The sequence below is a fragment of the Notechis scutatus genome, chromosome Z (assembly GCF_049901735.1).
Source record: "Notechis scutatus isolate UNSWTSFEM ecotype Mainland chromosome Z, rNotScu1.2, whole genome shotgun sequence".
Lineage (NCBI taxonomy): Eukaryota > Metazoa > Chordata > Lepidosauria > Squamata > Elapidae > Notechis > Notechis scutatus.
The window spans coordinates 11176432-11201452 of NC_142025.1; the positions used below are offsets into that span (position 1 = coordinate 11176432).

The following is a 25021-nucleotide window of genomic DNA, read 5'->3' on the forward strand; positions in this document are numbered from 1 at the left end:
ATTTAATTTTCCACTGGCAATTTGTCTTTTTAATTCCATGCTTGTATCTACAGTGGTGATCCTGAAAGAAAAGGGATGGAATTAATAAGCCTACGAAGGGTTTGTGTTTCATGATGACTTAGTGGTCCTTATATTAGTTTTGTTATGAAGATTTTGATTGCCAATATGCAGTTACATTCCCAAGTTCAGCAAATGTATTAAAAAGGGATCAAGGATTCTGGGTTAAAAAAAAAAAGCATCAACAGGTTTAATAAATGCATGCTTTTGAAAATATTTTGGACATTCAGTAGGATGGAAGAATTTGGAAGAATTAAATAATTTGTTTAATAGTAATATTATAGCTGGCTCTCTAATGCCAACTTTTAAAAAATAATTGCTTATGAGAATTAAATATTATTTGTTTTTATAATTTATATAATGCAACCACTGGTGGGATATGCCTTCTACTTACAGGCAAATTAATGTTATTGAGTCCTGATCTAACTTTGTGACACTAAGCTTATATCTCCTGGAATTCAAAATACTTAATATTTTCAATTTTTTAGGACTGCCTTTATAATCTTTATAAATAACTCAAGGTGGTGAACATATCTAATCCTTTTTCCTCCTCCTATTTTCCCCATAACAACAAGACTGTGTGATGAGTTAGCTGAGAGTGAGTGATTGGCCCAAAGTCACCCAAATGGCTCTCATGGCTAACTCACAGGGTTTTGTTTTGAGTTTGGTGCCTTTACCACTAGACCAAACTGGCAGCTCAGAGTCTTTATTTAAGTCTGTGATTTTAAATGGAAAATAGTATCACTTTTACCTTTAAGACTTTCTGAACAGCAGACCTCTTCAAGGCTTCTGGATTATAATCTAAAGGGTTATGCTTTTAAACCAGAAGAAAATGAACATACAGAGGGTTAATATGACATGCGATGAAGTAGTTCCAATTGGTTAATTAAGGACAGGACAACAATGGCAGACCAAACAAACATTCTCAGAAGAAAGAGAAAAATGCTTGAACATTAATATATATGAAGTAACTTGATAAACCCCTTTTTTCTTATTCCATTTTTAATTATAATATTTCACTGACTTTTTCCAGACAGGCTAAGATTCTCCTATTTGCAGTAACTTTTTTGCTCCATTACATTTGATTTGATAATATGGATACCAAAAGTAGAATAGATCTACCCAGCTGATAATTTTCATTAACAATTTCTAATTTTATTTCAGAAAAACGGCATCATCCTGACAGTAAAGCAGGCAAACTATAACGAATTAAAACTACAGCACTACCAAACTAATTTAAGAAATTAGGAATTCTTAAAAAGAGAGGGAGAGGGATTCTAGAATTTCATTTTGTCCCAAAATTTCTGAGATGGAATAGACAGTTAAATCCAGCTTAAAAAAATAGAATGGAAGCTAAATTGCTAGGCAAAGCATGCTAGCTACTTCAAAACAGGAAAAGAGATGGAATTCTCTGTCCTCCGGAATAACTATTTAAAGTTTGTCTTGTTTTCAATGGGAAAAATGTTATAAACTTGTACGTATGTCTCAATAGTATACATCATGCGGCAGAAACATTATACCAAAAATTACCAGAAAATTTATATCTGATGGACTGAAAGAGTTGCTGACCACTAACTAAGCTTTTAACTAAGAATGAATTTACTTCTATATTGTTTCACTCTGTTTAATCGCCTAAGTTCTCTCTATATTTTTTAGATTTAGATTAGAAATTTTTATCAAAATTTCTGCTTGCTTTCTTGGCAGGAAGCCACACTTCCAAATAAAGTTCCTACCCCATATTTAGTTCAAGAAAGTTCATGCAGGCTGTTTATTTGAGAACATTATTGTTATAAAGATGAACTAAAAGCTGGCACTTTTGCTTTGGGGTGCGTCAGCTCCCCATTTTCTCTAATTAAGCAAATCTTTAAAAAAATAAGGTCAGATGGGCAGGAAAAAATATAGTATCATAAATTTATGGATATTCATTTTTAAACAGAGGTGTACTGTGTACAGCTAATCCTAGACTTATAATCAATTACTTAGCAACCAAAGTTTTGACAGATTTACCGGGAGTGGGGAGTACTTATAATCCAGATTGACAGTTCCAATTATCAGCCTCATAACTGTACAGTCACATACAGTACATAACTGTACATAACTCATATAGTCTCATAACTGCATTTTGGGCATTCAGCAACAGGGATGCATTTATGGCCATTGGCAGAGCCCTGCAATAATTGGGCTGCATTTTATGCCGATTTTACTGAAAAATGACATTTATTTATTTATTTAGCAAAACTGCACCCATGATGAATAATTGATTTGCTTAATGACTGTAGCATTTGTTTAACAGCCACCACAAATAAAATGTGTAAAATCGGGACAGACCGATTTTATGATTGTCACGAGTTACAACCATGCTGGTAGATTTCATTACAATCATAACTCAAGGACTCTCTGTTTTCTTCTCTAAAGTTGTCCTTAGGTTTATTTTAAAAAAAAGTAAACCAGGTATGCTCATTGTATCCTCTGTTTGGCTGGCTACTTAAATATTGTAACAACTTGATGCAGCATAATGTGCTTTTGGAAATAGTTCCCTTTCTTTGTGCTTCTAAAAGCTTTCGGCTAGTAGTAGTTTTATGCTGAATGTCTATTTGCCTAGACTGGAAAAAGTCTCCTCTCTCTTTTTTACCATGTCGCTTCTTAGCATTTAATTTTCAGCTCCTAATGGTTCTTGCTATAATACTTTCTTTAGAGAGGGTCTCACATAGACGTATTCAAGACTGCCATGAAATTTTGCCTCGATTGTATTTTTAAAAATTTCTTCTCAATTTAGGAGGAACACCATAGCTGCTTTTGATGAAGAGGAGCCAACGGTATCAGAGTAAAAATAACAGATGACAGAGATGTTTGCGGCTTGCATGCCACTGTCATGCAAATACCATAATGCTTATTAAGGAATCTTTAAGCTATAAAAAGAGAATGAACTGTTCCAGTTCCACAAAGAAAAAAAAAAAGACAAGGTGAAGTTTAATTTGGGTCAAGTTGCTGTTAAAAGTTTCTTTTTCTGATCAACCTTCACTTCTGTTAACACATCATTTCAATTGCCTTAATAGAGTTGGTAGTTTTAACAACACACTGGAACCAAAATTTAAGGACTGATAGCAAAATAAGAGTATATGAGAATTTAATTATGACACACTGTTTTGGTATTACATTTGAATCTTTCCAACTTGAATCAAACACACATCCAGGTTTGTTTTTACACTGATTTCAGAAATTCAAGACAATCAAGATTCTCAAAGTAAACCCAATAATGAGATGCCATAAAATAGGAACATAGGTGATTTGCAAGCTTGAAATGATTATACAATATGAATTTACAACCCCTATTTTATTTTTGTAACTCTTTCAAATTTCTACTTGCCTGTGAGATTTACTGACTGTCTTTGCATGAGCTGTTATCTCTCAGCAAAATCTACTTTAATATGCTCGGATGGATACGCCTAACTTATGAGTCCATATTTTAATGACAAAAGGCTGCACAAGAAGGTGTATTTTTTTTCTGTAACACATATTATTCCAATTTTAATTATGCAACTTGAACCAAACTAAAGACCTCCTGGGCCCTTACATATGCCACACACAATACTTGCACTTACTTTCCAAAACAATTACAAAGTTTGTCGATTTTTACAATTCAAGACCATTTCATTTCTCTGCAAGCACATTTCTTCAGGTAGATAATTGAGCATGCTAGTCTCTGAAAAAATTAGCAAATTTAGCTGAGAAGCTAAACTAAGTACACCACTGAAAATGTAGCGAAAACAATAGAAACTTCTAAACCATGCATTTAAAAAACAAAGTACTGCATGCTCCTCCATTCCAATGTTAGGGCAAAGTGGGTTTATGAACACCAAGGTTATTTTTAAAAAGGTTATTTTTTTAAAAGAAAGGAACACATAAACCTGAGAACTCACAAATAGTGTTCTATAGACTGAGGTAGTATTTTCACAAAAGACTAGTCCCGATGCTCTCCTCTCTTTTAAGTATCCACACCCAAATTTTCCCTCGTAGATACTCTTTAGGAAAATGCAAACGGAAGGAGAAAGCAGAAAGTCATGGGATTCTAGCAGCCTGAGGGCTCAATCAACTTTACCATTAGCATAGATACAGAAAACTGAAGTATTGAAAATCATATGAAGAAAGAATAAACCAACAGCACTTTTTTCCATTATTGATCTAGCTTTATCGACATTTCCAGGTAATTTTTTGCTCCCTACTACAATTTGGGTGCGTTTTAGCTGCAGATACCACTTGCACAACAAAATTGCACTTTTCAATAATAGTTTTTTAGCATACTCATGCACCACCTTTTTATACCAGACATCAATAAGGTTACTACCATTGTAAATGAAAAAAAAAAAAAAGATGATTTTCCGAATATAAAGAACTTGTGCTCTAACCTTATTCTGTATCCGTTCTGCACAAAGGGAAAAAGCTTCATTTTTTAAAGGAAATTTTAACTATGTTATACTATCAGATGATTATGATGCAATAAGGCCCATTATTATATATTGTTTCTTGACTTTTTAAAAAAACAACAGTATTCTATTCAAGAGTTCCAGGCTATAAAATGAAAATAAAACTATAACAAATAACAAATCCAAGATTGCACCTCTTGAACTGCAGAAACGCTTGGGTACCCATAGATCTCACTTTGTCTACCGCAAGTCTTGACAAAGATATACTGTATTTTTCGGTGTATGCAATTCCCCCCCTCCAAAAAAAAGGTGGGTGGAAATGTCTGTGCGTCTTATACAGCAAATGTTGCCAAAGCCCCGCCCAATTGCCCCTAACCTTCAGCCTCTGCCTACCAGCAATTTGCCTCCTTGCAGCAAACAGCAAACAGCCTGGTCAGCTTCAGCACAGCCTGATTTAGCACAAGCAGCTGATTGTCGGTTGGATCGGCCTCCCGATTATCAGCTGTTTCAGGCTGCAGAGATCGCCTATTGCTGCCTACGGGAGCCCCATTTTCAGCCTCCGCATCCCATTTTCAACCTCAGTAGACCCCATTTTCAGTCCATTCTGATCCCCGCCACCTGGAACTCCCTGCAAATCCTGGGAGGCAGAGGCACATTTTTTTTCTTGTTTTCCTCCCAAAAAGCTAGGTGTGTCTTATACTTCAGAGAGTCTTATAGTCTGAAAAATATGGTACAGTGGAACCTCAGGTCGCAAATGCTCCTGATTTTTGATTCCACCTGATTTTTGAATCAGGCCACGATTCAAATTTCTTTTGACTGCGCGCATGTGCAGTCAGTCGTGCTTCCGGACATGACCAAATTGGGTTGCAACCGGAGTCTGGGAATGGATTACGGTTGCGACCTGGGGCTCCACTGTATTAACATTTTTATTGGCATAGTAAGAATTGAAACACATCCTTCCAAAGGACTTTTCATAACTGTGAGATTAATCTCAGGCCAAGAAGAGTTGCCACTTCATTATTTACCACTGATCCATGACTCTGACAACCTTTTTCTGGCTTGGAGGTTACAAAAGATCTAAGACAAGGATATGATCTTCTCAGAATATATAAAGTAGTCCTTGAATTATAATCATAATTGAGCCCAGAATTTCCATTACTAAGCAAGATAGATGTTAAGTGAATCACTACAGTTGTTAATAATACAGTAGTTCAATAAATCTGGCTTCCCCATTGTCAGAAAATCTCAAAAAGTGATCACATGACTCCGGACACGGCAACTGTCATAAATACATGCCAGTTATCAAGCAGCCAAATTTTGATCACATTATCATAAGGATGCATAAGGATCATAAGGTCATATGAAAAACAATTTGGTCTCTCCACATGTCATCCTTAGTGAAGCATGCAAACCAGTGCTTGCATTTCCTGCATTGGATAAGGACACCATATCTTTCTCCTTCTGTCCTGGCCACTTTTTACAGAGGTACAATTGAGAGCATTTAACAAACTGCGTATCTGTTTGGTTGGGTGGCAGCAGTGCCTCAGATAGAAAGTCCATACAGAGAGTTATAAGGACAGATGAGAAGATTATAGAAAGCTTGCTTCCCATTATTCAGGATACTGCTTGTGCTTAGGGCTTTAACCATTGTTAAGAGACTCCACATACCCACTTTATGGTGTTTCTGTTGCTCCCCTTTGGGAGGGGGTTTCAGAGTATCTATAGCAGGAGTACTAGATTCTGTAATAGCTTTGTTCCTTATGCCATCCATCTTGTAAACTTGCAGGATTATTTCTTTTCGCCGTGTGTGTGTGTGTGTGTGTTGTTTCTCTGTGTCATATAATAATATATGTGGGTACAGGCATAATTTTGTATGTATGTATGTATTTTGTCATGTTTATGTAGTGTATATTAAAGTTCACTTTAATGTATGCTGATTAGCGTACATTCAAAATGACAGTAAAGTTATTCATCTATCTATCTATCTATCTATCTATCTAATCATGTCACTTTCTTCAGAGTCATTGTAACTTTGAACAGTTACTAAACAGATCATTGTAATCCAAGAACTACCTATATATGATTATTCAATGTTATTTTTTTATCAAGGGAAAGAATAGAAAAGCTTTACAAGAACAACTTTATCTAGTGTTCAGGAGGAATTCTGTTGAAATGGCAAAATCATAATTAGAAAACTTTATGACAACCATTGATCCTTGTCTAATATTTCATCTTCAAACCACATTAATAAATTTCATTAGGCGTTTTCTTCTTAAAGGCTAGAGGAAGAAGGCAAATGTATGCTTCATTACAAACATCACATCCTTGGGTTTATTTCGGGACCATTCATTATTTTTTATTTAGTCCAGGATAAAACGTATTAAAAGATACCATGATTTACAGTTTAAATCTATGGAATTTTCCATGAAGCACTACAATTATACATATTTGGGTTCTCTCTCTGTACAGAAATGAAAAATCTGTACAATCGGAACAGTGTGTGTGGGCACATTTTATTTTTACAAAGTGAAAGGTGTTTCCAACAGCTATTCTGGGAAATTCTATTTGGGGACAGTAAACAGATCTTTTAATTATAAGCTTGCAAGCATATGTGGGAAAGTATTCACACCAACCCTGCTCAAACATTTATGTATATGAAAAACAATCTAGAATAGCAAAAAAAAGTCCTTTTCATTAGCAATTCACAACATCAGAAGATGGTTTTAGGTTATCTCTATTGATTTGCTACAATGAAGCATGATTCTTCCTTGCTCAGATCATCCTACTGAATATATTGTTTGGATTTTAAATATTTTACCCTTAATAAAAAGAAAAGGCACCACTTGAATGCAAATATGCACACATATGTCCTGCAGCACAATAGCTCTAGATTTAGAAGCGTATTTCATTCACTTGAAGCTGGAATTGACCAACTATCTATTTTTCCTTTCACAACTGTTCACAAAATGTGTTTATAAGAGTACCACATTAATTAATGCTGTAAATTTATTGTAAATTAAAATGGCACTGTTCTATGAATGTGATTAGATTACTGATCCTGCAAAATAAATTTAGCAGCAAGGTATGCTTATCATAGAAAATTATCGATGTTATGGAATGCATGAGGAAAAGTAATTAAAACATAACGTGATTAGTGGGGCAAAGTGGCACAGTAGTAAGTAATGTGTGACCGAAGAAAATTAAGAATCACTCAAGAGAAGCTTCATTATCACCCAAAACTTACTGGCAGGTTTCTTGCTGAATCCAAATAAAGAATAAGCAATGCTGATGAAAGCCCATCATTGGCTTGATCTTTATCAGCTCTAATGCTTTTTAGCACCTAAAATGATAAAAGTATCATTAAAAACTTTAGTTTCATGCTTTATCTCTAACTAAAAAGAAAACAAGTTATAAAATGCAAACAAAATCATTCATAATAATTTAAAATTAAGTATTACTACATCTTATATATCAAAGAACAAGATAGCCAACATATATCCTAAAGTAAAATGTTTTAATTATTTCCAAACAGAATTAAACTAGATTTGAATAAAAATTCCTTAGCTGAAAAGAAATTCCACAACATGAGAATGTTTTCACTGCCTTATTCTTGCTATTTCTAAAAGTCCATGGAATTATTCTTCAATATTAATGGTTCTACATATGAGAAATGATATGAAAAGCAAAGTGAATACTGAAGTCTTTGAATGCACTTGCAAGTGTTAAGAAACACGCTCAACTGGGAAAGTAAATGACATAAACCATAAATTTGCCATTTGTGGAATGTTATCTAGAATCAATGCCTTCTATTGTTTGATTCACTGCACCATTATGATCTAAAATAAATATTGAATATATTATTTGTTTCTGTATTTAATATAAAGGCTTGACTCACCCCTAATGAATGCTTTTTGCTTTGCCTGAAGTACTAATGGTTTGTATGGGAGATGGGGGAATACGAAAACCCAGTATAGTATTTTTCTGCAAAATTCAGGGACTAAATTTTTTCACTTCCAGGACACTTGAGTACTTGAGTTTCTTAAGTTCCTCTTTTCATAATATTTTATAGACATAATCTATGTATAGAGGTAGCGATTTTATAATTAGCTCTGGGTCCACTGTTCAAAAGTATTGTTCAGTATGTCCAGTGTTAAAATATTTTGCTTCATTCTATTAGTCTAGTTGGAGTGTTCTTCTCCTTTAATTGTAGTATTTAGTTCTTTCTAGTGTCCAATTTTTAAAATTTTATATTTTGATTTTTTTTAAAATAAAACATTTTAAAAATTCATTTTCCCAGAGAAAGGATTAAAATTAATTCCTTATGGTGAGAGGGCAGCATATGGATTTAATAAGTAAAAATAAAATCTTACTTCTATCTAGATTTATCTAGATCCTTAGTTCATTTGTAACTTTCTAAAAAATCATAGTTTTAATCACTCTCTTGCTGTTTATTTAAAAAGATTAAGTTCTTAAACTTGAAGTTAAAACTCACCTAGTGCTAGAAAACTTGTTCATCCAAAGATTTCTAACAGATGAAAACCAGTTAACACACAATTTCCAAAAGTGATTACAAAAATATGCAAGTTTTAGAATTCTTTCAAAGCTGCCAAGCAAGATGGTTGTTCTTTCATCTCCCAGAGCTCCAAATAGACCAAAGACAGTCTTGCAGTCTCCTCATGAGAAGCAGCCGAGTGGAGCATCTGTGGGCAACCTCCAGTCCTCTCCTTGTCCAGAGAGAAATTATCGAAGAGCCAGCTACTCCCTGGCTCCTCATTTGCCACAAGTCATTGGCTCTGTTTTCTGCCAAGCAGTTTTCTGTCTGCCATTTCTTTCCCAGAGGTTGAAAAGCAACATTTTCTAATTAAGCCCCTTATTTTTGACTTGCTAAGCGAATTTTGGATTATTATTTTTTGCCTAAAATAAATATTTGGTTTTATTCTGTGTTCTTCTAGAAATAGAGCATAGCTAAACGAATGTGGACAACCATACATATAACGACATATTTTTAATGACAGCCTCTTCAAATGCAGAAAAAAAAGTAGACAAATATACCTGGTCAAGATTTTCAACAGTAGGCTTCAATGTGAGCCATTCGAGTTTTAAGTGCAATTTTCCTTTGGAGACTTCGTCCAAAGTAAACCACTGTAAGGAAAGTCCATAAAGTATAGTAAGAACCAAAGCCATTTGCTGCAAAATTTACCAACATTACATACAAATTCCTGAGCAAAGCTAACTAAGGACACTTCATATGAAAACAGCTAAAGGCATTGTACCTGACAGAATAAAAACATTTTATCGAAAATTGTACTGATTCCTGCATTTCACCCAGAAAACTATAGTAAAATTATTTCATAATAAAATACATACAATGACTTTTTAGAATTAAGCATCTGAATATTTAGTGTAGGACACTTCAAAACACATTTAACAGGAACTTTTACAGCCGTTTGCAGCATCCTGCAATGATATTACCACATTTTATAATTATTTTGCCAAAAACTGGCACTTATTTCTGGTGTTTGCTAAAATCATGTCCACAGCAAACCATTTGCTTAACCACAGCATTTGCGGTGCCGTGGGGGCGCAGTGGTTAGAATGCAGTATTGCAAACTAATTCAGCTCACTGCCTGGAATTCGATTCCCACCAGACTCAAGGTCAGGGTGTCAAACTCGATTTCACTGAGGGCCGCATCAGGGTTGTGTTTGACCTTGGGGGGGCATTGGCAAGGTGGACATGGCCAGCTCAACATCACTTGTGTCGGGGGCTGGGGCAATCCACTGTCTCCAGCGGAGAAAGGTGAGACCAGGAGAGCGCCAAACCTTTGTCCTCCAGAGGAGCCTTGCCATCTGCTGGTGGCCAAATGCTAAGGCAGGACTTACTTTCCTTCCTTCCTTCCTTCCTTCCTTCCTTCCTTCCTCCCTTCCCTCCTTCATTCTCCTTTCTTCTTCTTTTTCCTCTTCTTTTACCTTCCTTGCTCTCTTCCCATCTTTTTCTTTGTGTTTCCTCTTTCCCTTTCTCCTTTCCTGTCCCTTCTTGATGTTCAAATGCAAAAGGGGAAACATTTCTCCTTTTGTTTTGTTTTTAGTTTGTTTTGCTCGCCTTCTGCCAGAGAAAGCGGAACCTGGGGGGAGGGGTTGCGTGCCGCCCCCAGGCCCTATTTTTCCCCTGGACAGCCTCCTGAAGACTGCTTCCAGCCCTGTTTTCAGCCTGGATGGCCTCCTGATGCTCTCTGCCGGCCTCATTTTTGGCCTGGACAGCCTCCTGAAGCCCTCTGCCAGTGAAAATGGAGTCTGGGTGGCCCATGCGCAGCCCCCGTGGGCTCAATTTTTGCTGGTAGAGGGCTGCAGAAGGCACTTCAGGCCAAAAACGGGGCCTGAAGCTTCATTTTTATTGGCAGAGGTACTACAGGCCGGTCCTTTGCCATTTCCACTGCTGTCCTATGAGCCAGAATTAAGCACCCCATGGGCCGGCCTTGAGTTTGACACCCCTGCTCAAGGTTGACTCAGCCTTCCATCCTTCTGAGGTAGGTAAAATGAGGACCCAGATTGTTGGGGGCAGTATGCTGACTCTGTAAACTGCTTCGAGAGGGCTGTAAAGCTCTGTGAAGCAGTATATAAGTGCTATTGCTATTTGTTCAATGACCATGGATTCATTTAACAGCAGATTCGATTAATGTCCACTGCAAAAAGGTAATAAAATCAAGGTGGTCACATGACTGGCCCTTTTTATGACAGTCATGATTTATGACCATGATGGGCAGGCTCCTTATGGCCATAAGAAGAGGACTGTTTGTATTCCACTCCCATGGCTTTTGTCTTCAATTCCACTTCTTAACACAAAATGCTATCATCAAACTAAGAAAATCTATTCAAGGAAATCTGAAGTCTTTACTGAAATTGTGATCCAGATCCAATATATGATTAAGCACTGCAGATTTATTGTATGAACCTTCCTTGTCACTGTCCTCCCCAGGCTGAATAGAGATTTACCTCATCTATGTGACGTTCCTTTTCAACTTCAATTAAGTCTATCGTCAGGCTAAAAAAACACAATGCAATGCATTAGAAGACCATTATCTGAACTACAGAACCTGAAGCTGGAATTTTGTAGCAGCAAAATGGTGAACACACTAGAAAAAAAAATCTGAAAAAGCAATTCTAAACAAAAAAAGAGGATATGTGATTGAAATATGAAATAAAGGTTATCTTGTTTTAAGAACTATGAATAAAATGGTAGGATCTGCTGCAGAAAAGTTTAGGTCTTTGTTGGGAGGGAGGGAGAAGAGAAGCAAGGATAAACAGTGTTGTGGTTGTCTATTCTTATGTAGTAAAGGCCAAACCTACTGTATATTCAAAATGAAAAAGAAACTGTGTGCATTAATTAGAGCTGTGAATTGCTATCTCTACTACAATCAATATTGCTTTGCCTTCTTTTCATATGGTAACTTTTAAAAATGTTTCTACCAAAAGTATTAATAACTTTTCAAAGGCACAGAATTTTGCATACACCCAGGTAATATTGGAAATATATTTATCTGGTAGCTTCTTTCTGACTCTTAGAGCTTACCTTTACTCTTTCATTTATTGACTGATCTGGATAGTGGGATTCCAGGATAGGATTTCTAATTTTAAAAAAGACACGCAAATGGCTTGATACTTACCTTCCTAGAAAGTCATCCTTGTCTGGATCTTCATCAAAGAGTTCAATCTCCAAGTCTTGTCCTGGATGTTCATAGACTAAGGCCTGGAAATATAACAAACAAGATAGCTAATTCAGCCTAAATAAATAATTCAGCCTTAGATTATAATGTTTTTAAATTAGATAAAAACATTAACAGATTATTAATTTAGGAAGCCTCTTTCCTCTGTGAGCCCAAGGCAGCACACATGGGTTTTTATCCTCATCTTTATCTTATAAAATGTATAAAATTTTATAAAAGGTAGATTGGGTTAGTTATTCTATCTCAGCCCAAAATCACCCAATAATGTCCATGACTAAACAGGATCTTTAATCTGAGTCTCTCTTGCCTCAGTCTAGTATTAGTTACTATAGTATTCATTCCAAACCATTCCTTTACTGGCATTTCCACAATTTTTATGGTATAGATCTAATATGAAATTACAACTTGCTAGTAAATCACAGATGAGGAAATTAGAGACATGGTGAGAAAGAACATATAGGTATCCCAAGGCTCATTTTTATACTAAACATAGCTTGGTGTTTTATCTGAACTGTTCTACTGAAGTGCAATAATATTTTTCTCCAACAGTTAAAAATAATAATTAAAGACCAACGTATTTATAGTAGAATTATATGATATCAGTCTTGAAGGATCTAAACGCTTAAACACATTTTTCAAAACTAATACTGGGCAGTAGTTTCGTACCTCATAAACTTCATTCCACTTTGGATTAAGATTTTCTTTGATAACTTTGCTTTGGAAAATTTGATTTCCCACTTGAATGATCCCATAAGGGTCAGACTTTCCCTTAACGAGTCCCTTTAAGTATGTATCTTTTCCCTCAAGATCCTGAGCTTCAAGGAAATGTATTCTTAGTACACCCTGAGAAGAGGCAAGAAAAGTTGTCCATTATACAACATTCAGCAACAAAGTATCATCAGCACAACTGAACGTTTTCCAATGAATTCTCTAGATTGGAAACTAATTTTTTTTTTTATTCTTTATTATGGAGACTAGTCATAGCAGTATTAAATTGACTTTTAAAAATTATTTTGGAGGCTAGATATAGTAGGTATGAATTGTTAAACCTATGCAGGTAGTGAGTAACTAAAATAAATAAAGGCATACTTCCTTCTAATTGTATCTTTGCACTAATCTTCCTTCTAATTGTATATTTGCACATTATCTTTTAATCTCTCTCTCTCTCTCTCTGTGTGTGTGTGTGTGTGTGTGTGTGTGTGTGTGTGTAAAGCATCAAGATACAGCAGTGGAACTGAAGCTCTTCCCCACTCTTTGTACACATGTGTGACATCAGCATATGCACTAAGGGAGTGGCATTTTAATCACAACATTGCAATCTCCATTTTTACTTTTTTGATGCCCCTGTGCCCGCCTTTGCCTTGTGGACATTGCTGAGACTAGGATAAAGGAGAAAAAAATGTCACAGAGATAAGTTGTCATGAATTTTATGTTATTTACATACATCTACGTCATAATTTTAATAATAGTAGGAAATGAGTCCGGGAAAAAAACCCCAACAATTTCTAGATGTATCTGAAAAATCAACTACATAGACCAATAAAACCAAATACTTTGCATGTTACAGGCATTCAGAAATGTCTCCCTTTTCCAGAGTTTCTTTCATGCTGCCATGGAAATGTCTGGATGAAGAGAAACCACTGGGATTAGCATTTCTTAAATGAACTGGAAGAACCCACCCAACTGATTACAATTCACAGTGTCCAGACAAAATGTCCCAATGGTGCAGAAAGAAAAGAGGTTTACTGTTGTTTTGAAATTTAATGGCCCAATAATAACTTAAAAAGCCAACATTCAAAGAATCGTTACCTAGCTGCCAGAAATGTATTGTTTGTTCAGATCTAGCTTTCTTTTATAACCATTATTGTCAGAGATTGTTCTGCAAATGTTTTGATACACGAACATTTTGTTATGTCAAAATATTATGTTAAAAACCTTACCTTTGGTATGGGGAACCGCAACTGAGCAATCTGCACTTCACTGACAAAAGGAACAGTGATTCGATTTGGAAGTACTAGATAATTAGATATTATATCTAGTATTATAGTGTCAGATAATCCACTAAATGAAAAAAAAATCAATGAAGTTATTTTAAGGTTAGTATTAATTACACAGGCTGCCATTATCAAAACAATTACACGCAAGCTACACTTCTAATACTTAGCAGGGCAGGAAAATAAATATGCAAGTTGAAATTCTCTATTTCAGTTTAATCTTCTGCTCAGTCTAGTTTCTATTTTGGGTGGGGGAAATTGTCTGGGATATCAAACCATCAATATATTCATTCTTCAATACCTTTTCATCTTCCATTTCATAAACCAGCTATAGAACTTACAAACTTTACAACAAGCCGACCTATGAAAACACCCTGTCCTTGTCTTCTATGACTTATCATCATCTTTTACATACTTCCGTGATTTAGCTTATAATGGTATTCAGTGTTTCATAAAAAAAGGCTATGGATTGTCTCCATTATTTAGGAAGGAAAATAACAGCAAACAGCCAGCCTATTAAATTGAATCATATGGATAAGGAACATTCTAACCCATCTCCCTCTCTTGCAAAATATTTTCAGGAGAGAAAGTAAAATTTGGCACAGCCCTAATTCCCTTTAAGCAATGGTGCCGCTGACACTAATGATTTGCTTTTACAAATGATCCCAAAATGGAAGTAAGCCCAAAGCATGTATGAATTTCATCAATACCTTTGATCACCACAAGATGGAAACAGCAGTTTAGAATAAGACAGATGGCCTTATTATATCTGAGTATAAACCTTATTCTTCCTTCCTGCATTATCTTTCATCATACTATATGAAGGTCTACTGATTAGCTCAAAAGGTTCCTTATTTTGCATTCTTTTTCTATAGTGCAAATAGATGAAGCGGTGTTACATTTAAAGTTCACATATAAAAAGCTATTATTTTGTTTTTAAAGGCCAGGATGAAGCAAAACAGCAAATAAAACATGCTGTCAATTTGACTGCTTTATTGTCTGCCTGGAAATCACCTCAATCTGCTATCTTAGGGCTTTCATCTTGTTTACAACAAATATTATAAAGTTAAATTAATTATGGCAAGTATTACAAAATTAATTTAAAAATTAAATTTGGGGCTTCCATAACCTTAACCTTAACCCAATTTATTTATTTATTAAATTTCTATGTTGCCCATCTCCTCCACAAGATGACTCTGGACAGCTTACAAATTATAAAAACAAATGAAAAATAATATATTAAAACAGGCATTTAAAATATTATTAAAATTGTGCTTAAAAACAAATACTATGAAATTAATTGTGGAAAAAATACTGTAAAGTTAAATTAACAAATGTTGTAAGTTATATTAATATATGGGCATGCAAATACATATACATGTACATATATCAGTAGTGGGATTCAAATTCTTTTTCTACCAGTTCTGTGGGCGTGGCTTGGTGGGCGTGGCAGGGGAAGGATACTGTAAAATCTCCAGTCAGAGGTGGTATTTGCCGGTTCTCCGAACTGCTCAAAATCTCTGCTGCCGGTTCTCCAGAACTGGTCAGAACCTGCTGAATACCACCTCTGACATATACATATAGATATATACATACAGACACACACATACATAATACACACATGCACACACACACATATACATACATACATACATATCCATCCCATCATCTTTTTTGGAGAAAGGCATGGGAGAGAGAGATAAGAATATAATGAAGTGCCTTCAAATGACGAATTAGGAAATAATGAAGTCAATCCATTAATTCTAATTAGGATATATTTTTATAGAATTGGTATGAAACATGAACACTGAGTCATCTCCTTCCCTGCCCATAAATACTATCCAGTCTTTTGTTGTCCTTTATCAAGCCAGGAAGGAAAACAATTGCAAAAAAAAAAAAAAAAAGGCTGCGAAAAGCACAAGCCTTCCTGTATCTATCCATTTTAAGCAAAGAAGTGGAATGCAGAGAGCAGACAGTGTCTGTGTGCATCGGATATAATATAAAAGAGATTATTAACAACAGCGATGGGAACAGATGAAAGAAAGCAGCCAATACTGGGCTCTCATTAACATGTATCCAACTCTGTTTCTGGAGCTCCCCTGGATTTGCAAGACACATGTTTACAGCAAAATCCCAGTTTAAGAAAACAATACTCTGATCTGACTGGTATCAGCTCAGCTGAAAGAGCAGCAAGTATCATGGGATTTAAGTTGTTTACATGAAATGCAGCTAGTTTGTTTAATTGTAAAACATGCCTGCAGTCTGCCCTTAGTTACTTTCAAGCCGCTCCTAAATTAATGCACATTGACAAATTTTAAGCAATATCTGGTACTCACCTCAAGGCAGCTTGTTAACAATGAAAACTAATTAAATTTCACTGTGGGTCATACAAACCCACCTGCCTGCTTTGTCTTAATCTCACACACGCGCACACACACAAAGTGTCCATTTTGATATTTTCCTTACATAAACTACATATCTATGACCCATCTGCCTTTGAAATAAAAGATTTCTAGATGGATCAGGAAGAATAGCTGCACAAAGCCACTTTACTTGTGGGTGAATTCAATTCAATTAATAAAAATATTTATATTCTCCCATAGCAGGAAAAACTTTACTTTAGGGAATTAATCTACCAACCTTATAGCAGTTATTCATGACATGACCTTCACAAAACATGAGATGGCTGTCAAATATACCATACTTGTACCCTATGATCCTGGTTCCTCCACTGTATAGCTGGAAAGATGCAAATTGCAAATACCCTCACCCCTTCAAGAAAGTTTATTTTCTAAATAGGAGACACATGCCACTTCTAGCTGCCACAACTCATCAGATTGAGCTAGCTACCAGAAGCAGTGCAATTCTGGATTCAGTCGAACATTGCTAAATCATCAACAGGTGTTTTGGAAGCTACATCTCCCTTATTAATTCAAAAAGGGCCAGTGGCCAAGTGAGAGGTCACAGCAGACCCTTTTTATTGTAAGGGTGATGAAGGGGGCCAGTATGTAATTATGAAGACAATTGTGCAGATGCTTATATCTCTATTAAGGGTGCATCAAATAATGCCAGCCGTTTTTAGATTTCATCAGCTATGGTTGGCCGATTGCAGCTTTGCTGATTGATGGTTTCATTTCTTACTCAGTCTATCAGTGTGATGCCAAGGATCCTACAGACAGTGTGCATTTGGAAGGTTTCCAGGTTTTAGATTTCTGGCTATGTAAGCGTCCATGATTCAGCTCCATATGGTAGCAACAGTGGTATCAGTGAATAAAATGGTCAGAGTTTAGTTTATACAGAAATGTATATCAAAAGTCATATCAAAAGTCGACTATCAAAGGGTTTCCCAGTCTGCATAAGGGCATGGTCAAGGATGTGTCCTGTCTCACTACCATCAGTATGGGTAGTCCTCAACTTACAACCACAACTGGGACCAGGATTTCCATTGCTAAGCAAGGCTGTTTGTTAAACAAGTCACACCAATTTTATTTCCTTTTTGGATATGATTAAATGAATCACTCTAGCTGTTAAGTGAAGCACATGGTCCTTTAACAAATCTAGCTTCCTGATTGACTTTGCTTATTGGAAAGATCTGGCAGGGAAGGTTGCAAATGATGATCACATGGCCTCTATATGCTGTAATCATCATAAATACATACCAGCAGCCAAGCCCCTAAAATTTGATGACGTGACTCTTGGGATGCTATGAGTCATATATGTGAGACCTGGTCCATGATATTTTTTTTTCCAATGCCATTGTAACTTCAAATGGCCATTGAACTGGCCATTGTAAGTTGAGGACTACCTATATGCCATCATGAGAAACATTTTCACAAATAAGTGTGGAATTCATCATTCTAATATGCAGATGACTACAAATACAACCAAAAATACAATCCTATAAATATATCATCAGAATTAACAATGAAATTGTTGCTACATGTTTATTTAGGAAGCATAACTTCTGGTTTTTTTTTTTAAATTTTCACTAATGTACTGTCAATGATCAGATATAAGCAGAAAATGAAGCTGAAATATTTCAACCCAATTAAATATCTGCAACATGCCACAATATACTAAACACAGCCGATTTTATTAAGGTATGTGGAAATGTACATATCAATTGTATAGAATGGTTTCATCACTCAAATATTTTCCACTTCAGGTCTTAAAATCGTTGGACTGCAACGCAAGCTGGAATGACTTACTGTCTTTCTTTGAAAGCATGACCCAACTAGAACTTGACAGCTAGAATGAAAATAGCTTTTCATGCATAAAAACATGTTGTTTTCTTCTGCATGTTACAGTATTAAAGATGACAGCAGAGGGTGATTCATCCAGAAAACTGAACAGTATAGAAATCTAATTTTGTTACTGATAATTATATAAACCTTTCCCCAATAAATATTTTTCAACAGTCTAAAACTAAAACCCAATCTATCCATTAGTCTGCAGCTTGTAAATTAAAAATGCCATTCACAATCCTATATCAACTTACAACAGTTCATGTACAACAGTTCATTTGAAGTTACAATGGCATTGATAAAAGTGACATATGACCATTTTTCACACTTATAACCGTTGTAGCACCCCTACAGTCACCTGATCAAGAGACACTTGGCAATTGACTCATATTTATGATGTTTGCAGCATCCAGGGGTCATATGAACCCCTTTTGCGACCTTCTAATAAGCAAAGTCAATGAGAAAACCAGATTCACTTAACAACTTTATTACTAACATAACAACTGCAGTGGTTCACTTAACAATTATGGCAAGAAAAGTCGTAAGATGGGGAAAACTCATTTAACAAATGTTTCATTTAGCAGCAGAAATGTTGGACTCCATTGCAGTTATAAGTTGAGGACCACCTGAATATTGCACCGTTTACGAACTGCAGGCCATTTACGTTTACAAACTGCAGCCTTTCATTTGTGTTCCAAGTTAAAATCTATACAGATTCTCAGTCATTCAGGTCATGGTTGTCCCAAAGGTGGTTTTTCAAGAGGCAACTGGACTTTCTGGTTTTTCTTTGAAGACTTTTCAGCTCAAAACTGAAAAAACTTCTTGGATGAGAAGCGAAACGTCTTCAAAGAAAGTCCAGTTGCCTCTTGAAAAACCAAATTTGGGTTAAAATCACATACTATACTCATCTAATTGACCGCCATGTGCCAAGTGTTGATGTTAACCTTAGTCCCAACTCAAACTCAACTTCTACCCTTCCAGTGATATCATAGGACAGCATTATATAGCCCTCAGAAGCTGGAATGGCAGATTGTGGCGAGAGGATAAGGGAGGCATAGCAATTTCCCCTACTGACTTTCTGGAAACTGGCAGACAAGGTTGCAAACAATAATGTAATAACATTGTAAGTGTAAGCCAGTTGCCAAGAGCCCAGATCCTGCAGGGACAGCCAGAGGACTGGTCATAATCACCATTTGGTCTCCACCATCATAACGTTGAATGATCGCTGATGGAAGACATTCATGTAACTGTTTGCAAAAAACTGACAAACATATATGCATACTAAGTTGTACATATCTATAGAAATAAATTCATTCAATTTTGGCTTACTTGAGTCCTGGAATATCCAGAAGATTGGTCAGTCCTGTCCAGTTAATTTCCAAAAGCTAGAAAGATATAAAAAAATAATATTAAAATGTTGCTCAGAGCATCCACAGCTTAAGAAGCAGGATATCCTGATGGTCAGAAGAATTTCTGCTAAAACTCACTCAGAAAACTTTGAGTTTTTAACTTTTTATGTACCAGTGATTTAGTTAGAAACAGCATTCTCAGACAAGAAAAATCAGTGTAGTAACCTTTTAAAGAAGAGCTCTCCAGCCTTTGCAACTTTAAGAAGCCTGAAATTCAAGCCCCAGAATTTATTAATTAATTATTTGTTAATTTTTTTTATTAATTCTTTAAATTATAGAATTGCAGCAATAGTTGTGAAACTTAACATTCATATATTTGGAGAATGTCAAAGATTGGAAAGCTTTAAAGTAATGTACGTGTTTTTACCAGAACAAAATTGAGTCACAGGATCTCAATTTATGACTACCCACAATATGATAATTTAAAAGCAATGAAATAAAATTTCCTTTAGGAAGGAATTTTTTTAAAAAAATTCAATGTATCCAACATTTGTTCCATAGTGGAATCTTCACATACATCTAAACTCAAAACAACTACAGACTGTTCTTGCTTAGCAGTATTTCTATGAGCTTTGTCCCATTTTACAACCTTTTTGCCACAGTTGTTAAGCCAAAGTTGTTAAATGAATCATGTTAAGCAAATCTGGCTTTACCCATTGACTTTGCTTATTGGAAAGTCAACAGAGATGGTTACATAAGGTGATCACATGACCCCAGGACAGTGGAACTGTCATAAGAACATGCCAGTTGCCAAGTGCCTGAATTTTGATCATGTGACCATGAGGATGCTGCAGTGGTTGTTAAGTGTGAAAATTGGTCATAAGTCACCAAAGCAGTACTAGATTTGGCCATGCTAAGAAGTATGGAAACTGCACCTCATGCAATCCCTTCTCCAAGTTGGAGAAGATTGTTTTAGAACAATAAATTTATTCACTTGGTGATACAGTATTAATGCAGAAAATCATGCTCCAGAATTTACAGCAAAATGGCTAATACTGACTTCTATAGTTGTGCACAAGGATCAGTTTTATGTACAAATCTATGATAAAGACATCAAAGACAGGCTGTACAACCGTAATGGAGCCTGCTCCTTATGGTGTAAATTGTCATAGTTATAAAGCAGGTGACCATGTACACATTTTTATGATCTCTTTTGAGGTGGTGGTTAAGCAACTATGGCTGTTGTAATGCAACTTTGGTGGTTGTACGACAGACCCTTTTTTCTTATAGGCCACTTTTGCACCAAAACATCATCAAATGTGGTCATGTGACTGCAGGACACTGCAGGCCAGTTGCCAAGTGCCCAGCATGCACTTAATGTGCCTCTTGATTAGTTTAATGCATTTCTATGTTTGCCTATTAAGAACTTTTCTCTGAATAACATGTGTTGACTTGTCCATAGTTTTCCCTTTCAGAAGCCAACATTTTCATTGACTTCCAGGTTGCAGATATGCAATGTGCCCCATTAAGTGTGGCGGAGAGAGGGTGGAAAATGTTCCCTTTCCCCCAGACATGAGAACTTTTTCAGTGATCTAAATTGTAGTTCACTGACTTTCTCCAACTGAAGAATTTAAATGTATATGGGTAACAGTCGACTACCTCATTCATGTATTTCTTAATTAGGAAAAGTGTATCAATTGTAGACTTCTTTTCATAAACAGTCTACTAAATGTAGAACCAGTATTTGGATCATATATTTAATGCAGAAAATACAGTATCTCACAGGTCAAGTGCAAAAAGTTTCATACTAAAGAGATAGATTTTAATCTAAACTGCTAATTGACCAGTTTTTGGATGTGCAGAGAATATTTATATGCCTTAAAACAGAAAATTAATCTGAAATCATACAGGCCAGATGTAGTTTGATGCCTTCCGTCTGTCTTCTGAGGTATTTATACCTAAATCAGGACCACTTCACCCTTTTTCAGCTAGTAGGCCCATTTAGTATTTTGAGAAGATATTGTGAATTATCTTGCAAAATAGCTGCAGAAAGGGCTTCCCCATTAACATAACAGCTGTCATGGGAGATCCATCCAATTAAAAAGTACTAAGGAATGAATGGTTACAACCATTCCTAAGGGACATTCTCTACTACCCGTATATCTTTGTCTTTGTTCTGAGCAAGGCAGATACACTTACAATAAACAGATAAAAAACACACAAAGACATATAGTATAACAATTGAGCATTTTTATGTACTAAGAATATGAGATGCATCAGAGACCCAGAGGCAACATAGACAACAAAGATTTGTTGATGGCTGGCACTCTGCTTTATGGCATGCCAGCTCATTATTTTTTAAATTAAAATGTCTTTTTGAATGTAAACAGATGGAGGCAAGGTGTGTTAGGTCCCAATGGAAATATCAGTGAGTCCACTGGCATCTATACCAGTTTTACCAATCATTTGCAAAGTTTAAACTGTTTTTACAATAAAAGCTTATTCATTATACCCTAAAATTAGCACAAATTTGGAAGATAATTTGCAGTTTGCAAAAAGCAAGTTTATTCACCAGTATGGACTAAATATAGAATTGTCAAAGTCCACTGGTTTAAATGATATGATATGTGCAGTTTGCTTGAAACCTTTAGTGCAAGAAAAGTTGTAACAAAAATGTGATGCTTGTTTTTTAAATCACTTTGTGTTTGCTGAAGATATTTTAATAAGCATCTAACATTCATACCGTCTTCTATTAATTTACCACAATGACTGTGGTAAGCTGATTTTTTAAAAAAGACTGATTTTTAAAAATATATAAGAAATACCAGGCAAAAGATGCCTGACAAAAACTTTGGCTCATGAACGACAGAAGACATAAGCAAATTCATTAGACATGTTCAGAACTATTAATTCAGGCAGTGCTACCATATATAGTCATCACAGTCAGCAACAGACACTGACTAAAGAGTGCACTGAATTATTGCCAAATGTTACTTTGGCCTGGAAAATATGAGAAGAAACATTATTAGATGCCAACTAACCCAACATTTCTCCCTCTGGACAAAATAGTGATTTTTCTCTCTTGCTGTAGCCTCTGATGATCCAAGGGATAGAAAATAGCTATATAATAAAATGTCTGCTTGTAACTCCGGAGGAAGGATATGTAAGAATTCTATTCCATTAAATATTTTAGATTATTGTTTTATTTTATTGCAAATTATAAACATTCATTTCATTTTAATGATACTATACTGAAAAACCTTAGGGCTGTGATCCTGGAAAACTATAGTATTAATATGAGGGCTTGTCTTAAGTATTCTGGCTGCAGATATTATAGCTGTCTTGACACTTATGAAGCTTACTCAATATGATAGTGGTCTAAAAGGCATTTTAACAGAATTCTGGTTTATTATTACTGAGTAAATATTTTAATCTATATTTTAAGTCTTTACATGGCCTTAAGCATAGACTCCACCTTGTCAATGCTCTAATAAGCACACACCAGAAATAATTTACAAACTACGGATTACAAATTATTGAGAGAGATACAAGCCATATGTCTAGCATTGGGCACAATACCACAGTTGATGATTGCAAGAGGACCCAAGCACTTGTCAATTATCAACTGTTCTTCAGAAAATCTTACAATATTATCACTGGCTACAGCAGACTTCCATCTCTCCTGGAAGGAGAATCAGAAATTGGCAGGTGATCTGAATGTATTCTACTGTAGGTTTGAGAGGAGGCCATTGTCAACTATTGCTACTCTCTCCATCTCAGATACATCAATAGCACCTAGGTCTCCTAAACTTGACTCCATCCCTCTGGGGGGCCCCACCTCTGAAACAAAAAGGTGGAAAAGCACCACAAAAAGGTGGAAAAGACAGAGTAACTCCCTCTTGCTTAAGAGCCTGATCAACCCATCTTCACCCGCATCATTAATAAAACACTGAAGATGTGTTATATTCCTTCTTATTTTGAACGCTCTACTGCCCAAGGAGTTGAATGACTTACAGACCAATGGCTCTGACATCCATAGTTATGAAAACCTTCAAAAGGCCCAGATGAAAGCCATCATAGATCTGCTGCTAGACCTATTTGCTAGTGCAAATAGGTCGGCAGATGATGCTGTCAACATGGTACTGCACTACATCTTATAACATTCTTGAATCCCCAAAGAATTATGTAAGGGTCTTTTTTTTACAGAGGAATTATTAAGTCTGTCATTTGTACCTCAATAACTGTCTGGTTTAGCGTAGCAACCAAACAGGACAGATAACTATCAACAGATAGTTAAGACTGCAGAAAAACAATCGCAACTAGCCTGCCTTACTGTTGAGGGCTGAGAAAATATCTACAGACCCCCTCACATCCTGGACATAATCTATTTCTCCCCTAAACTTCTCTCCTCAGGATGCCACTATAGAGGATTGCATGCCAAAACAACCAGACATAAAGATAGTTTTATCCCCCATGCTGTCATTCTGCGGAATCCTTAATTCCCACAGCACTGCCTCATTTCTTATTGTTTATCCTCTTCTCATCTTTCTTACTATCTTCTCCTATTGGTTTCTTAAGATTTATCAATTGTTGTTTATAACTTACGATTAATGAGTGTAATTATGATTATGGCTTATGACCTATTACTTGCTGTTTGAGTTTATGCAGTAGAGACAAATTCCTTGTGTGTCCAATCACATTTGGTTCCTAAATCTGTTCTGTTCCATTCCGTCCCATTCCACTCTACTCAACTGTATTCTATTCTAATATTATGCTACAACAGTTACAAGGAAAAAAGAAATATAGAAATTTCCACTTACTGGTTTCCTAAGGAAAAATAAAGATAGTGCTCCAATTAAGGGTATATCACCAAGCAGAGGTTCCAATATAACTCTCATTGTGCCATGAATCTAAAATAAAAAAAGAAAATAGCTATGATCAAAGCACTAAGCCAGTTCGGTGTAGTAGTTAAAGGCATCAGGCTAGAAACCAAGACGCCATGAGATCTGTTTTAATCGCCTTACAAACAAAACCAGCTGGGTGATCTTGGATCAATCATTCTCAATCCTAGCAAGCAGGTAGTGGCAAACTACTTCTGAAATCTTTCCAAGAAAACACCAGAACCTAGTTCATGTAGTCACCAGAGTAAAAAGTTGACTCAGGAGTACATGCATGTATATATACACAGCACTAGCCATGAATTAAAAATTACTTTAGCTATTATATATTATG

The 25021-nt window shown here is 35.8% G+C and overlaps 1 protein-coding gene across 4 annotated transcripts in view; it reads right to left on the reverse strand.

Moving 5' to 3' along the window:
• ESYT2 (extended synaptotagmin 2) overlaps window positions 1–25021 on the reverse strand; it is a 60441-nt gene that overhangs the window by 11755 nt on the left and 23665 nt on the right. The window contains exons 6-15 of one of the 4 annotated variants that reach the window (XM_087946400.1): window positions 24610–24699; window positions 19770–19825; window positions 14143–14263; window positions 12869–13045; window positions 12143–12225; window positions 11472–11520; window positions 9534–9623; window positions 7726–7821; window positions 3978–4079; window positions 809–871 (exon numbers count right to left, since the gene is read on the reverse strand). In XM_087946400.1, the coding sequence (XP_087802526.1) occupies window positions 809–871; window positions 3978–4079; window positions 7726–7821; window positions 9534–9623; window positions 11472–11520; window positions 12143–12225; window positions 12869–13045; window positions 14143–14263; window positions 19770–19825; window positions 24610–24699 (927 nt within the window). The remainder of the gene's footprint in view (window positions 1–808; window positions 872–3977; window positions 4080–7725; window positions 7822–9533; window positions 9624–11471; window positions 11521–12142; window positions 12226–12868; window positions 13046–14142; window positions 14264–19769; window positions 19826–24609; window positions 24700–25021) is intronic. The other 3 variants (XM_026680947.2, XM_087946399.1, XM_026680948.2) reach the window with 3 other exon arrangements.